We start from the raw sequence: 17,310 nt of genomic DNA on the forward strand, positions 1-17,310 counted from the left end.
GGTGTGACTTATTGAAGGAGTCATGCAGTGTTTAACGTTTCATGTTCAATAAATGACGACGGAGGGAAACCGTGTTATATAATGTGAAGTTGGCGTAACATATATAATTCTAAAAGAGGGACATAACAGGACTAAGTGGCATTTGAGTACTTACATATGTTATACTTCTGGTAATTGTATGCTGATACGTTGGACTTTTTTTAATGCTGGAGGAAAGTAGTAAAAGCGAAAATGGATATATTGTTAGTAGGCTATACAATAGAACCCGTGACGCAGTTTACCGTTTATACAGCGGGGGCAGTAATGCGCTATGACTCGTTTAAATCTGCCTGAAACCCACGAAGAAGACTGTTATCCTCACCATGGCGGAAACAGAACAGCAGTCAGGTAAAGCCACGGCTGATAGCTATTGCTCAGCTTTAGAAGGCTCTGTATCGCTTTTGCTCTCTTGTGCTAAACGCTGATGACGTTAGCAGGTACAAGACACTCCCACATGGGACATTAAGTCGTGAATTAACTTTTCGGTTGGTAGGACAGCCTAGAAGGCATATTGCCGCTGTCCTCGAGCAAAGACATCCTTAACATTACATTTGGAATAACTTAAGTTGCCGTTAATGCTTGTTAATTACTTGTACGTTGTACACACTTGAAGTCGTGCTCTGTAATGTTTAGTTAGCAGTCGTTGTCAAACTCTTAAAAATAACTGTCTACTCTGGAAGGTGTTAGCTAGCACGCAGAGGGGATGTGCAGGTGACTGCAGTGTAGCACCACTGCCGTTCACTTATGATGAAGAACATCGTTGGGAGAGGTTGTATTTAAAAGTTGGTGGGTTACAATGTCCCGCGCTGAATGGAGTCAAGTATTCATGTTGCCATTGATTAAGCGTTCTGCTCAATGGTGTAACACTGCAGCCGGTTTAAACACGATTTGTCAAAAATGAAGCAGCAGAGGCCAAGTCCTGAATTGTAGTCCCTAGTTTGAGCCAAGCTCCAAAAATACTGGATCCTACAGATCCCATAGTGCACCTTAATGCATCTTTCGTTAGACATTCTATGCCTGGTAGACATCCATATCTTTTAAAATCCAGTTTGTAATCACACCTTCTGTGGAAAATCCACAGCAGACAAAATTAACAAGAAGTGTTAATATTAGGAGTGTGTATGTGTGTGTATATATATATATATATATATATATATATATATATATATATATATATATATATATATATATATATATATATATATATATAGGAGTGAATATTGAATTAATTTATTTGAAAAATACTTGGCTTCACTGCCAAAACGAATAAGAGATCTGCTGCATATATAAATTGCAATTACTTTTGACATCTGTCTTAAATTATTTAGGATCCACTCCTGAGGATGAAGCACATGAAGTCACAGACAGCGTCACCTTCGTGGTCCCCAAGAAAGAAATCAGCATGGTGCCTGACATGGCCAAGTGGAAGCGATCTCAAGTAGGTTGCTGCATCACATGGTGCAACGTCTTCTGTTGGTGTTTGACTCTCCAAGCACCACACCAAGAACACATAGACCTGATCAATGTGACACTGAGACAGGTTTCTCAAATCAGTCTTGAATAGCCACTGGTTTCTCCCAGACTAAACGTGAATTTGTCTTTTAAATGAATCTTTTTACAATAATAGTGGTTATCATCTGCAATTATAAGCTTTGTAGCACACCTGCAGTTTGCTTGCTGTTGGCATTGGTTTTTGTATTAGTTGGTCTGACTGCACATCTTGATATGTCCCAGTTTTGAACACATCTCTCCCTCTTACAGGCGTATGCTGACTACATGGGCTTTGTTCTGACACTGAATGAAGGTGTGAAGGGAAAGAAGCTCACATGTGAATATAAAGTGTCAGAGGTATGTTGTCTTTCATATCAGAGAAACAATGACATGGCATCACCCTGCACATGCTCAGGTGCCATGTGGCAGTTCTAAAAAGACAACTTCCTGTTGTCTCCTTGTTTTTGAAGCTGTATCTATGTTAAAGCCGTCAGTCGACTTCACAGTATCAAATAGTGTTCTGATGTACGTCTCAGTGCAGCCGCAAAGGAGCTGCTAATCTCCTGCAGAATAATCTAATTTTCATATTTTGAATTTGTCTAAGAACAGAAACATATGTCAATGAGAATTCAATTCAGTTTATTTTATATAGCCCAACATCACAAATACAAGTTTGCCTCGGAGGGCTTTACAATCTGTACACATGACATCCCTATCCCGGGACCTCACATCGGATCAGGAAAAACTCCCCCAATAAAGATAGTAAAAACCCTTTCACAGGGAAAAAAAAGGGGAAGAAACCTGAGGGAGAGCAACAGAGGAGGATCCCTCTCCCCGGATGGACAGAAGCAATAGATGTCATGTGGCCAGAATGAATAACGTAACGGAGTTACAGCACATTCAATGAATGTGACAGAAATTATTCATATAATGAGTAGTAGGCATGGTCCATGATCCAGATAGCCACGATCCATTAAGCAGAAGGAGGGGCATCCCAGGGGCAGTGGGAGGAGAAAGCAGGGCCATGGCAGCTGGCCGGCCTGGTTCCAGGCCAGTTGCATCAGCAGGGCCAGGGGAACCCCTGGTTCCAGGCAGCCACGAATCCATGGAAAAAGAAAGTAGAGTTAGTAATATGCATTGAAGAGACAATCATTTATCCAGAAGGAGAGGAAGAAGAAGAAGAGAAGGAGAGGAGGAGCTCAGTGTATCCTAAAATGTCCCCCAGCAGTCTAGGCTTATAGCAGCATATCTAGGGGCTGGACCAGGGCAAACCTGAGCCAGCCCTAACTATAAGCGCTATCAAAGAGGAAAGTCTTAAGTCTACTCTTAAATGAGGTGACCGTCTGCCCCCCGGACTGAAAGTGGAAGCTGATTCCACAGAAGAGGAGCCCGATAACTGAAAGCTCTAGCCCCCAACCTACTTTTTAACACTCTGGGAACCACAAGTAACCCTGCATTCAGTGAGCGTAATGCTCTTGTGGGGTAAAATGGCACTATAAGGTCCTTAAGATATGATGGTGCATCACCAGTTAAGGCTTTGTAGGTAAGGAGAAGGATTTTAAATATGATTCTTGATCTTACAGGAAGCCAGTGGAGAACAGCTAGTACAGGAGTAATGTGATCTCTCTTCCGCGTCCTCGTTAGTACACGAGCTGCAGCATTCTGGACTCTTGAAATTCTGCGACATGGAAACAGAAAGTTGCTGAGCTTTTCCATCTGAGACTCAACAGAGTGAACAAGGATCCGCCCACTGAGCTAAATACGCTGCTTTATTGTTTGCTCCCCACCATTTAATGATGATGATGATGATAAATATCACTTCCACTGTTGATGCAGTTACTATTGTCTTGTTGTTTGACAGACAGTGGAGAAATTACTAGATCTTTTGGAGACGCTGGACCGATGGATAAACGAGACCCCTCCTGTTGACCAGCCATCCCGCTTTGGTAATAAGGCCTACAGAACCTGGTTTGCCAAACTAGACCAGGTTAGTACACACGTGCGTGCACACACACACACACACTGGATGATTTATTTTCATTATTATAGCTGATTGTTGTAAATGACTATAAAAGTAATTATTATTAATTATTTGGAAAGAGTATATTTTCTTTCTTTTTGTTTCCAAACCAGCGAAATCATACATAAATAAAATGAATGATGAACAAAAAGGTATGAGGTTGCTCGTGGATGTATACAGAGAATGGGGAACTAAAATCATAAATATCATTAACTGCAGCTGACCTGTCTTAACAACAACGGGTGTTCCCAGGAAATGTGGCTTTATTCTTTATTCAACAATTGCACATGTACAATTTCATAATGTGTCAATAAGAGACAGCAAAATACATTTCAACTTAACATGCCAAGGGTGCCGAACGAGTGACTCTTTTGTAACCATGATCTCATTCCTCACATTCCATAAAACCCTCCCCATGTTTCATTGGACACATCCCCCTGGTGTGTGTGTGTGTGTGTGTGTGTGTGCGTGTGCGTGTGTGTGTGCGTGCGTGCGTGCGTGCAGGAGGCAGAGGCTTTGGTGGCAGCGGTGCTCCCAGCTGACAGATGTGCTGCAGCTCCAGAGATAGCTGTCTATCTGAAAGAGTCTGTGGGGAACGCCACCAGGATAGACTATGGAACAGGTAACAGTGCTGACTGTGGGTCTGTGCTGGTTATTTTGCTCCGTATAGCTATAATTCTACACAAAGCACTCAGTTCTCCACTGTGTTCCCTCTAATAAAAACGAAAATTACCCAAACAGTACTTCCAAAAACATGATTTTTTTTAATAAAAAGCAAAGCGTTGCTACTGTGTCACAATGTATTACATTTAGCAGTTCTTGGCAGTGTCACTAATAGTACTGCCCATGTTCTTACGCTTACATTATAACCACAACAAACCTTGACACAACCCAGACATCTTTAATTAAATAGTCAGTGTGGATATGTGGATGTTAAATATCTCTGAGACTTATATCTCTGAGACTATATATATATATATATATCAGTGTGTGTATCAGGCTGTCGATGTACTACACGGACACCAGGGGGTGCTGTTCTGTCAGAAGTAGGCCTGATTCTGATTCATTTAGTCCTTCAAAGTAAAGAAACACTAGACAAAGACTTTGAGTTCAGCTTCAAAGACAACACGTGGATTTGAAATGTTTTTTAATGCCATATGTGTAAATGTCCTATGAATGCATTGAAAACAAGGTTGTGAGGATGTACGGAAAAGGAATCACTGCAAAGAGCCCTTCCGTAAAGAGGACATTTGGACAAAAGGCAGATTTATTAAGAAGTTGAAGCAGCGGTGGTCTATAAACTACAAGTAACAAAACAGAATGAATTGTAGAAATAGTACGTTGTAAAGTACTAGCTGAAAGCAGATGTAGTAGCTTGATTATATTGTCAGGTTTTGTTCATCACATTAAAGTCAAATCAAAAAAGGTGGAGAGTTGAAGTGAAGCACAAGTGGACTGCACACAGCTGCTGTTCCTGTTTGGAAACCTGTGATGTGTGTTCTTCTCAGGTCATGAAGCTGCCTTTGCTGCGTTCCTTTGCTGCCTCTGCAAGGTTGGAGCTCTCCGGGTAGATGATCAGCTGGCTATCGTTTTCAAGGTGTTTAACAGGTGAGCTGGTACTGCTGTGCTCAGTAATATACAGGTAATGAGATGTGTTTTTAGTCGCAGACAGACCAATCTCTGGATACTGGAGGTGCGTGCGTGAATAAAAACACGATTGGTGGAGAAATTCCATTATTGCAATAATCATGAATATCTCCATATGAGTGACTTGACAATAGTCTAGCTTGCTGTTATACTAGAAAAGTGAAAACATTTGATCCACATCCCCGATCTCTAGTCGGAGTATTAACTGTTACTTCTGATCAGTCTCTATTGGGACCCTACAGCCTCCTGCAGAGTGAGTACTGTTTGTTTCTGCAGGTATCTGGCAGTGATGCGGAAGCTGCAAAAGACTTACAGGATGGAGCCAGCTGGGAGCCAAGGTGTGTGGGGACTAGATGACTTCCAGTTTCTCCCCTTCATCTGGGGAAGCTCTCAGTTTGTAGGTAAGAGTCTCATCACAGCAACTCACTACTGGTGGCGTGCCCCTTGTGACGCTTCACTGCGGCGAGTATGAACTACGCTTGGCTTGATCTCCTCTGGGTTTTCATCTGTGCAGTGAGAAAGCTTAGGGCGCTTTGGTAGCATTTGTAGTTCAGACTGTAACTGGACCTCATATATACATCTTGATGGACAGATAGAAACGGGACAAGATAGAAGCTCTTTGTGCTATAATATTATGGTTGCTATGTTTCAGACCCAAACCTAATGCACTTACCAAAGAATCAGATAAATATTGTAAGCAGTAATGCTTAACATTAGAATGTACACCCAAATGTTTTACACAGGCTGACAGTATAGGGAAGCTAAAACAGTCCTCGTGCTACTGTTAACAACATAGGCTGTGTTTTGTTCAAATCTCCCAGTAAGCCATGACTTACAAGACAGTGTGCCAGCACGAACAGTACCATTTAAACTTGTGCTGTTCTTGCTGTCACATGTCAGAAAGATAGGAAGACCAGTCTACTATGATAACTGAAAGTCATTGTTGTAGTTGATCTCAGTTAATATGAAGATAAATGGTGACACCTGGTGGTAAACATGTGCACTTACAGCTCATTCTCTCGTCAGATAACCCAACACTGGAGCCCCGGCACTTCATCGATGAGAGGGTGGTGAATGAGCACCACGAAGACTACATGTTTCTGGAGTGCATCAAGTTCATAAATGAGGTGGGCAAATGCAACGCACTCAACAATCTGATTTATTTGTTTATCTGCTCAGACGTTCACTTCAAATCTCTGATAGTACTCACTAAAAGTATAATGCCAGGAACACTTGTCAATGTACTGCAACTCATCACAAAGGGAGCTGTTCATCCTCCCTGCTGATGCATCTGATGATTATTGAACAACTTTCTGAATGTAAACTTGATTCTCTAGTGGTGGCATTCTACTCTATTTACCGGCCAAAGACCTGCGTTACTCTGTCCCTGTATCTCCTATCTCTACACTGTTGACTGTCAAATAACCGCAAAAGGAAAAGAAAAACTTTAATCAAAACTTTGCAGTAACTCAGCTGTTTTCTTGGAGGCTGTGACATCCGTTCCCAAAAAACCAGACCATCCCTGCTGTTTTAAAGGAGTACTGCCCTCTAGTGGACATTACCCTCACTGTGTGGTTCTGACAATCTCCTCACATGTGTATACAATTTATTTGTTGTCCTATATCCTATCGCTGTGTACTTTCTAGATTACTTAGCAGTGTTGTATCAAGTGTGTGTGTGCATATATATATATATCATAATGTATATCCTTTAAGTACTGATTTAGCTGTTGGAAATGCTTTGTCCAGGAAGAGGAAGATGGATTGTGTTGGTGGAGAGCCAAAGCAGGAACCAATAGCTTTGTTTTTGGTTTGGAAAGGAAAAGGAGGGGAGGGAAGTAGAGGGCGTTGTTGGAGCAGCTACATCCTTTGCCTCCCTCCCACTCAGAGCCTTCCCTCCGCTTCCTTCTCCTCCTGCCGTTTGACCTCTCCCTCCTCCTCACGGCCATGAAAGGTCATGAAAGGATGCTGCTGTTGTGGGAAGAAGGGCCTCTGTGGTTCTCCTCATCCGTTAGGCAGATTTTTTTACTGTCATGTTTGATGTGGACAGGACATTTACCTGTACATATTTTGAGAATGGGATAATTGTTTGTAATTTAGCTTTCATAGATGAGAGGACCATGTGAGGATATGCTTCTTTTCTCTGTTTGATATAATTCTGAACAGAATATCTTTGGTTTTGGGACTGTTAGACAAACAACCTCTTGAAGGCTAGCTGAGTACTGTACCCGCATTACATGTATGAGAGAAGGGAAGGCTCCCAGCCTTCACCGGGGTAATAGCCTCATGGATAGAAGTTTCATTGTATGGGTGTTCGTGCATTGTTAGAGTCGCTGTTGTGTTCACAATGTTTCCATCCCTACATTGTTCGACAATTAGCTGATAGGGGTGATTGTGGATCAGTGGAGAGCAGGGTCGTCCTTTAATCAGAGGATCGGTGGTTTGATCCCTGACTCCACTAGTCCATGTTGATGTGTCCTTGGGCAAGACACTTGACCACAAATTGCTCCCATGATTGGGTGTAAATGATTAGTTGGAGTCATGATGAGCAGGTGGCATCTCGCACGATAGCTCCTGTCATCAGTGTATAACTGGGTGTGAATGGGTGAATGATGACATGTAGTGTTAAAGAGCTTTGAGTGGTCAGAAGACTAGAAAAGATCTGTACAAATCCATTTACTATCACTCTTCATTTAACCTTAAAATCAGGGGATTCAATCCAAGTATTTACAAAAGTTTTCCATAGTATTTCCATAGTACTGGATACTATGGAAATAGTACCCAGTACTATCCAGGTCGGTCCAATTCAGACCTGTGACACGGTCCGACCACGGCCAACCCGCGGTGAACACCTTTCCTTGCTGTGCTGTGCAGAGGATCAAACGCATGTCATTCGAGCACGGCGGACTGCTCACCGCCATTCACGCCACGCTCTGCGAGACTACCTCCCCTTCTATGGATGCCTTCACTGAACTTCTAATTGAGTTTGTCTTTTTGTTCATAGTGTCCCCCAGTATATTTAACTCTTTAAATTCGACTTAAACCAACAGATCTTGGTGACTTCTCAACAACCAACATGTTCTCGTCCTCGTTTCAGCATTTTTCATCGAGGAAAAACCAGTCATATCGTGAACGATCAAATCACGCTTACTCACCTGTCCTCATGAAGGACGGTGCTCATCTGGAAATGGAGTCAAACAGAGAAATCATATATCGTTGACTGATGACAGGCAGTGCTACGTTGCTGTATCAAAAGTTCAACCTGTGTAGAAGAGTTTAGGACAAATAGAATCCGCTCATTCTTGCAAAGTGCTTCTAGAATCACTTGACCTCTGAGAAGGATAAGCGGTTATGGATGATGAATGGATGGATAGCATTCTGTCTATTCCATCCTGAGTAATTTGTCCGGCATTGATAATGGTTTATAATAGTTTTGGTGGCTAACGGGACATTAAGCTTATTCCACGGACCTATTTGTACATGTGTCCCATAACTGCAAACCATTAACCTCCACCAACAGAGGAAGTCAATAGAAGTCAACATTAGACTGGCTTCAGTTGATAGACCATTGCCCACAACCTCCATTCACTCCAAGTGAGAGGTTTATTTAACTGTAAGTAACCATAGCAACAATACTGAGGCTCAATAGTTAATACCACGTAACTCTCACTATTGAAATGGTCTTGAGTTTTTTTGTTTGGTAAGTGAAACAGAATAAACAAGACACACTTTGATCTATTACTGGCCTAATGGTGTACTGTCGCTCAGACAGACCATTTAAGCATTCAACACTCCACATGTACAAGTATTTTCCTCCTATTCATATGTGGATACTTCAATCTTGTGTGTGTGTGTGTGTGTGTGTGTGTGTGTGTGTGTGTGTGTGTGTGTGTGTGTGTGTGTGTGTGTGTGTGTGTCAACATGAGTCACTTCCTTCCCCACATGCTGCTGTGAATCACGCCTTCCTCCAGGGAATAGTCTGCTCCACCCGCCTTTCTCCCTCCTCATGCCCCTCCCCCATGTGTTCTCAGGCGAGGCCCTGGAAAGTGTCTAGAGCAGTGTGGCGGGGGGATGGAAAAAGGAGGGGGTTGTTAGATTGATGCCCCAGGGTCTGGGTTTTGGATTCCCCTGCCTCTAGGGAAAAATGGTGGGAAAACGGTCAATAGTCCTCACTTTATTCATACATTTATGAATTCATACATTTGTTCTTGTCATGGTGACCGTCTACCTATTGTTCTGCTGTATATTCTTACCAGTGGCTGTCTGTCTGTGAGACAACACTCTATGGACTGTATTATCTTTATTTAGGTGTTTGCTGGAACAACAAGCAACATTTTGTTCTGCATATTGAAGGCGGAGAAGTCAATGTAATCACGTTTCCATGATAAGTGTGATTGAGGAAAACAGCCAGCCTGTTGTTTCTAGTCATCCTGGAAATTACTTCTTCTTTCGTCCTCCTATCATCGTTAGAAGAGCAAAACTACTAATGATTAAAAAGCTAAACAATAGAGGATCATTTCAGTTTTTTTTTTTTTAAAACATGGACAGTGGGGGCGCTATTGGATTCTGGTGAATGCAGCTTTAAAGTTACAATCAAGACTAGCTAGACAGCATCATCAATAATTTCCACAGGGATAAAGGTCAATGCAGTGAATGGGTCTTCATCTTGAGATTAAAGATGATATGAAGTCGTTGATCAAGTGAAGACGACGTATGTACATACATATCTTTTATTAAAAAGTCTCAAACCTTAAATTCCTGGTTTGTCTTGAAGGTGCTTTAAGAGCCGTGCGAGCCACAAATTTATCTACGTGACCTACTGATCTAAAAATACTGTATTGTGATTTATGTAGCAGCATCATTTGCATATAATGTGAAGCTTGTTGTCCATAGAAACAAAAACCACTCCTGCAGCATGAGCCGCTTCTTCACTGTCCATCAAGAAACTGTGTTCCAAAAACAGTCTTGAAACATGTCTTTCTTCGAGTCGTCATTCTAACCGACCCAACTCAGGCTGACCAAAGCTTCAGAAGAAGAAACTTCAAAACTTTGGTGAAAACACTTTAATGATGGTTTCTAGAGGACTAAAGGGAAGGTTGAAGAGCCATCCTGATCAAATCAATAAAAATAAAATGATGTAATTTAACTAAAGATAATAACTATCATTTATATACTGCATTGATATTAATCCAAGGTGGAAGTTAGAATGTTATTAGGCATCATTGGGTGAGTTAGGCCTGACTGTGCCTGCTTATGTTAAAATAAAAATGAATGCGCTTAATATCGTTGTCATCCTTCAACATAATCAACAAGGTGTAAATCTCAGTACCAGTGTTTTTCTCTGTACCGTTTGAAAACGTGAGGATTAGTTCCATCAGAGGTGTCTCACTTGTGTCTGGGTCTTTGTCACTCTTTCTCTGTCCCGTAGATGAAGACTGGTCCGTTTGCCGAACACTCAAACCAGCTGTGGAACATCAGCGCGGTTCCTTCCTGGGCCAAAGTCAACCAGGGCCTGGTTAGAATGTACAAGGCCGAGGTATGCTTGCTTCGTTCTCTTGTGGTCACTGCTCTGTCCGATTCTTCATTGATGTATCCCTCTGCTGGAGGAGGAAGAGTTTAGAACTTCAATTCAATATCATTGCTTGTAATCTGGGTTGACCCCAAACTAAAATACACATGAAGATGAATTACAACTTGCAGAGAAAACCACCAAATTTGAACTACATAGATTAAATAAATACAAAGGATGCTTTGGACTCAAAGTTCAACACTGTGGGGATGGTTTACAAACACTCACGTGACCACGCCTCTTTAAGAAGATTTTAGTGTTAACAAACGAGATGCTAACCGCACGGTGATGCCGTGCGTTGAGCTTAATGCTAATGTCCGCATGCTAGAATGCTTATAATGGAAATGATAGTATGCAGATGTTTAGAATATGTATAATGTTAACCATGTTCAGCATCTTAGTTTAGTGTGTTAACATGCTAAAATATGTCAATAGTATACCCAAAAAAATGCTGCTGCCAGAGAAAAAACTGTAATATCAAGAAAGTCTGTAGGATTCCTCCTCGTGGAAACATGAATAATTGTACAAATGTTTTTTTTTTATTTAAGCTATGCTAGCGTGGTGACTAGAGTGGACTGGAGTAACTCAACAAATCACTCATGAATCCGACTGACCTTTCAACTTTTTTCGATTTTGGATGTAAATTCCAACTTTTGGATAGATTGCCATGAAGTTAGGTTCATATTCATCTGCTGAGGAAAATGGAATCATTGTTCTCAGCAGATGAATATGATATGACTGATAAAAGCGTTGGTGCCTCAGCTATACTTTGTGTATCGTGCTGATTAGCAAATAATGCTAACACACTAAACAAAGATGGCAACCATGGTGTAGTAGATGCTATACATCAACACGTTGGCGTTGTCACTTTTGGCATGTTAGCATGCTGATGTTCCCATTTGGTTCAAAGCACTGCTGAAAGCCGACGTATTCACCCATTCACCCCAAATTGTGCGTTGGCGGTAAGCGCTGGGTTGTGGTGTGGGAGTAAATGGCCCATTTTTTTGACACCATAGTACGAGTAAGTGGGTCGTACGAGTATTTAGGTGTCTAAAAAAACATTTCCTTTTTAAAACTATGCAGGATAAGGAGACCTATGGAAAAGGTGGGTCTGAGTGACTGTTCTTGCTGAGGCCGTCCTACAGTCCGATCTTGCGCTACTGGCCAATGCAGTGTGATGTTGGGATGCGTTCTACCAAAAGTCGATTTTTGTATGAACGTGTCAGGGTTTTATTTGGGATCCCCTGCAGCCTCCAATGCCGCACTCTAAACTACCCGCATGTAAATGAATGGGAGGACTGCCGTTTCCGCCACAACAACGTTTGATTTGGTGTGAATGCAGCCTAACAGACTGGAGAGAGGCAGGAAAGGGTTAATAATGGAATGGACAGAATGGAATTGTGTGTGTGTGTGTGTGTGTGTGTGGGCGTGGGCGGGGGGATGTCTAAGCTCGTTCTCCCCGCCTCCATGCCCACATCCTGTGTTTTCCAGAGCAGCCTGAGAGCCTTCCCGAAGAGCTGAGGGGCCAAGCTGTCTGCCTCTCACTCCCCCTCCCCCCTCCTCCTTTGCCGTTCCCTTCATTAAATCCTCCCCTCCCTGTCCCGACCTTCCTCCAAGCCTGGAGCAACCATCAGCAGACTTGCATTCCTCACTCCCTTTTCCTGGCCCCACACAGGGTTTAGCAGAGTTGTACTAGATTTAGAAAGAACAGAATCCACCGTTTTATGTCAGAGAGAGAGAGAAAGAGAGAGAAGGCCGTTCTGGGGGCTTGTCGCCTGTTCAGAACATAAACGGATTGTGTGAAATGACAAACAATGCTAGATGCACTTGGACTGTTAGCTTGACTTGAATGGGCGAAATGTACACAGTATGTCTTGTCCATACACGAGAAGAAGATCAGCCACCCGGCTCCCCTCTGCTTATTCAGGCTCCTACTGGTGTGTGTTACTACCAGTCATATTTAAGTTTTTTTCTCCTCCAGGCAGCTATTGGGTTCAGTTCAATTCAATGTACTATAAAAATCGACTCGCACAGACTTGCTCGAGATGGATAATTCATCCCTGTGAACATCATGCTTGATTTATTGTTGTCTCAACAAGTTAATTTACATAATGGAGAGAAATTATTGAAATCCAGCCTGGAAGGAAGCAAAGACATTAAAACACTTAATAGATAAGGCTGGTGTTATTCCATATTTTTCTCTTTGTTAAATCTTTTGAAAAGACCACAAGGAACATGCTAATGTGACAGTAAACCTCATTGATGTGTTTTTAATGTTTTTTGGATAACAATGGAGCTCTTTGGCACAGAGAGAGAATATTTATCCACACTCACTACTTGTTAGTGGATACAGTCAGTGATGGTTTGGGTCTCTTCAGGGGATTTGTTGACCGTAAGAAAAATGTAGAATATCTCAGACTTATCCTTTCAACACGTTGGTGTGCTGTAGAAAACAGTCAGCAGTGTGTGGGGTTTGATGTTAACAAAGACTAAAGCGTATAGAAACGAATGACTATGGATGGAGTTATATTATCAATGGGTTTGCCTTAATTTTGTTCAGCTATTTTGATTGAATCTATGTTAATGTAGTTTATTAGGATAGTTTATGTGCGATTCATTGATTGAATATGTTTAGACCAAAGTTCTCTGAGGCATGTGTTTCCACCCCAGTTCTGCCCAGATCATGACTGATAGTGTCACTGCACAGACAGACTGAGCACAACAACAGTTCAATTCCACTGTGCTCCCCGAGATCAGACTCCCAACCCCCACTGCAGACACACCGCCCCCACCGCTGCGCCCCAAAAGTGGGTCCATGTCAGTACACACTAAGGGCTTCCTCTAAGCTGAGCCACAGCCATTTTGAACATGTTAAAATGGTGGTAAGAGTTAACAGCATCACTTGTTGTTCATCACTGAACTCTATTTATCCATTAACATAACGTTTTTACAACGCTCATCTCACGTCCATTTCTAATAAGCCTATAGCCAAATAACTAAAATATAATAATAATAAATTACACTTTGTTTAAGTCATCTATAGTGGTGATTTGCATAAAAACACACAATTCTAATGATTTTGAAATAAAACAAATCATTAGTAGTTTTAATGCTGGTTAATGTTAGCTCATAATTCATTTTTAATATATATTTATATTGCTGTGAAAACATATTCTAAATGTAACTGGATTAATTCAAGTTTCTTGCCAAAACTACATTTTACAAGATTACATTTGAATACATCATGATAACTTTATAATTTACTTTCGTCTAAGTCATTTTTACTGAATGGAGCTTGAATGCACCACGATGTATGGAGCCTTCAAAGGGTTCTGCTTCGTACTATATAACATATGTTACTGTCAACGTTACTAATTGTTACTAGCTCTCCTCCTGCAGATTTCAACAGATTTGTTTTTCACATGTATAATTTTCAGACCAGAGACTGAAAGCATCAATGCGACCTTCAAATCAAATATTATTTACTTAATCTAGCCAAAGACAAGCAGCAGTAACATTTCTAAATGTTGTGGCCAAATTCATTAATTCTGACATTCCTTCTTGCAATATTAATGTGTATATAATATCGGCACACAAAATATTGCAATACTATGCTTTTATAGATGTGTTTTCCCCCACCCCTAATTAATGGAAAGATATGAATATTTTACATTTGATCTACTGGATGATTGTAAGTCAGCGATATATCTTAAATAGATACTGAAAAATGGGAAATGTTGAAGTAAAACTCTTATTTTCGAACTGATTGGAGGAATGGTGCACATAACCGCAATAATGAGACCCAAATTGTGACACGCTCAAACTTGACCCCCATGATGGGATTTGTAATTCTATGTCAAAGGGCTACGCCGTAGATGGCTTTGAAGCCAATGCATGTTGCCTCTGTAGCTGCTGTGTGTGTGTGTGTGTGTGTGTGTGTGTGTGTGTGTGTGTGTGTGTGTGTGTGTGTGTGTGTGTGTGTGTGTGTGTGTGTGTGTCCCACTGTCACTCCTTACATTCAGTAATGAAACTGTTTGATACCAATTATGAATGATTAGATAGTCCTGACGGGCAGGTTGCATGGTAGCCTCTGCCATGAGTGTATGCGATGTAGTGTTAAAGCGCTTTGAGTGGTTGGAAGACTAGAAAAACGCTACAAATCCATTTAGCATCTACTCCCGTCAACCCCTCGTGTGAAGAACGTCCAGCTTTGTCTAGGTTTCAGAAAAAACTTTCACTAAGAATTCTGTCCAATGTTACATTCTGTCTTTGATCATCTTTGATCATTTGAAGATGATCTGCAGTATAATAATGAACAGTCAGTGGAAAGTTCCTTAAAAGTACTGAAGAAATAGACTGATGCAGTATTAGTGCTGCACTTCATCAGTACTGTACTTTGTTTGAAGCGTACTGTCTCTGGTGTTGGTAAAGCAGTCCTCCTCTTTTCTCTCTTTTCAGTGTATGGAGAAGTTCCCTGTGATCCAGCACTTCAAATTTGGTAGCCTGCTGTCTGTCCAGCCAGGGAAGTCTTGACTCTTGGGCATCGCACACAATGGAAAGACCAAAATCCCAACAGTTTTCCCTTCCTCTGGCATCTTCACGTGCAAATAAAACAGTAGCAAAAATCAACCACATGTAGTTTGACAAACTGATTCCCACACGTACACGCATGTGGTCATGAAAGCTTGTAGGCCATCCATAACTTCAATGCAGAGCATGTTGTGGATGACCTTTTGTGATTTTGGAACATCTTTACATATATTTTTTTTAATGTATTTATATAATGGATAAAGTTTGAATCGGGCTCCTTTTTTTTTTTTTTTAAGAAGTCTACTCATTGATGTTTGAACTTTGTGACTTATTCAAAATCCTTAGTCATAGATTCTTCTTCAACTTTACACATTTTCTTGGTTTTGCATTTAAGGCCAAATGTTTAAAGTATATTGCAAATGTGCTAACAATTTGATTGCCAACTTCATCCCAACATGTAAGTCATATTAATAATTTGCTAAGAAATATCTGTGTTTGAGTGTTTTTTCTTAAAAAGAATATCTTGACCGTTCAATCTCTCGCTCAAAGGAAAAACGTAAAGGATTAGGTTTTCAAAGCTTCTGTAACGGCTCATCCAAAGTTTAGTGTACAGAGTTTAGTCAGTTATGGTCACAGTCTTTGCATGAAATCCCTCTTTTATTTCCCCCTCCAGTCTGTCCCGTACCAGTCACTGTCAACGATCTAGCTTTTCCCTCAAAAATCTCAACTCTGGTTTTAAAGAATATTGCATTTGTTTTTAATGTAATAACAGAAAAACATTTTTGTGTCATTACTTTGACCTGTTAAACCTGATTTAATAAATGTCTCATCTTTTAACTGGTGACCCCAATATGAATTTTGTTCTCAATTTCCATGGTACGTTAAAGCTATCGCATGTCCCTTGCTAGGACCCCCAATGCTCCCTGCTAATTAAAAAAAGTACACATAATGGCTTTGAGTCAGAAATAGGTGTCTTTGTCTCTTCATCCTCTTTCAGCTGCATCTTAATTTTTGGGTGAACTTTAATTTAGTTTGAATCCTGAAAGAGGACCCAGAACAATAAGACGACATTAGTCGCCTGCTGCTGTCGCCGGAGAAACGCTGTACAAACAAGTAAAGAAATGATTTGACATGAAGTTCTATAACAAAACAAATCTCAAGCAAAGCAGTCCATGCAATGGATTTAAAATGATGCAGTCAATATGTGGGTGAAGTGTAGACTTTATTTCAATGGATATAACAAAAATATGGCATTAACTGTTTAGGAATTACAGCCATTTTTACACAGTCCCCCACATTTTCAGAGGTTCAGAAGTAATTGGACAAACTAACATAATAGTGAATATAGTGATCATGTGTAATACTTGGAGGAAAATCCTTTGCAGTCAATGATTGTCTGAAGTCTTAAACACTGTCATCACCAAATCCTGAGGTTCCTCCCTGCATCCTCCTTCAGTTGCTTCTTGTTTGTGGCCTTCAGTTTTATCTGAAGTAAATGAAAAGCATGCTTACTTGGGTTGAGATCAGGTGACTGGCTTGGTCATTGAAGAGTATTCCATTGATTTTGCCTTGAGAAGCTCTTGGGCTGTTTTCACAGTATGTGTTGGGGTCACTATCCATCTGCACTGAGAAGCGCCATCCCATCAGTTTTGCAGCAATTGGCTGAATCTTAGTAGATAGTATCGCCCCAAAACACCTCAAAACTCTTCCTGCTACTTGTATCAGCTGTGACATCAATGAACACCAGTGACCCAGTTCCATTGGCAGCCATACAAGCCCATGTCATAGCACTGCTTCCACCATGTTAACCACATTTTGTGGTTTACTTCGGATCAGGAGCCGGTTCTTTCCTTCTCTACACTTTTCTCTTCCCATCATTCTGGTACAAGTTAAACTTGGTTTCATCTTCCAAAGAACCTTCACCTACAACTGATCAGGCTCATTCAGATGTTTCCTGGCAAAGTCTAGTCTTGCCTTCCTGTTCTCAGGTGTTCCCAGTGGTTTGCACCTTGTTG

At 41.1% G+C, this 17,310-nt stretch overlaps 1 protein-coding gene across 1 annotated transcript; it reads left to right on the plus strand.

Moving 5' to 3' along the window:
- The first annotated feature begins 291 nt into the window (after positions 1 to 291).
- Positions 292 to 16,137, plus strand: ptpa (protein phosphatase 2 phosphatase activator). The gene is made up of 10 exons (XM_079235082.1): positions 292 to 387; positions 1,368 to 1,477; positions 1,801 to 1,887; positions 3,392 to 3,517; positions 4,055 to 4,172; positions 5,059 to 5,158; positions 5,474 to 5,598; positions 6,224 to 6,324; positions 10,625 to 10,732; positions 15,224 to 16,137. Exons 1-10 carry the CDS (start codon positions 363 to 365, stop codon positions 15,296 to 15,298), a joined length of 975 nt encoding a protein of 324 aa, XP_079091208.1. The 5' UTR covers positions 292 to 362; the 3' UTR covers positions 15,299 to 16,137.
- Positions 16,138 to 17,310: the final 1,173 nt, after the last annotated feature.

This window comes from Taurulus bubalis (assembly GCF_910589615.1).
Source record: "Taurulus bubalis genome assembly, chromosome: 19".
NCBI lineage: Eukaryota > Metazoa > Chordata > Actinopteri > Perciformes > Cottidae > Taurulus > Taurulus bubalis.

Bases quoted from the DNA above. Each gene is read 5' to 3' on its own strand.
- ptpa (XM_079235082.1), top strand. From the start codon at position 363: ATGGCGGAAACAGAACAGCAGTCAG. The intron at 4,173-5,058 runs GTAACAGTGCTG...TGTTCTTCTCAG, and splicing joins CAGGATAGACTATGGAACAG to GTCATGAAGCTGCCTTTGCT. The intron at 5,159-5,473 runs GTGAGCTGGTAC...TTGTTTCTGCAG, and splicing joins GTTTTCAAGGTGTTTAACAG to GTATCTGGCAGTGATGCGGA.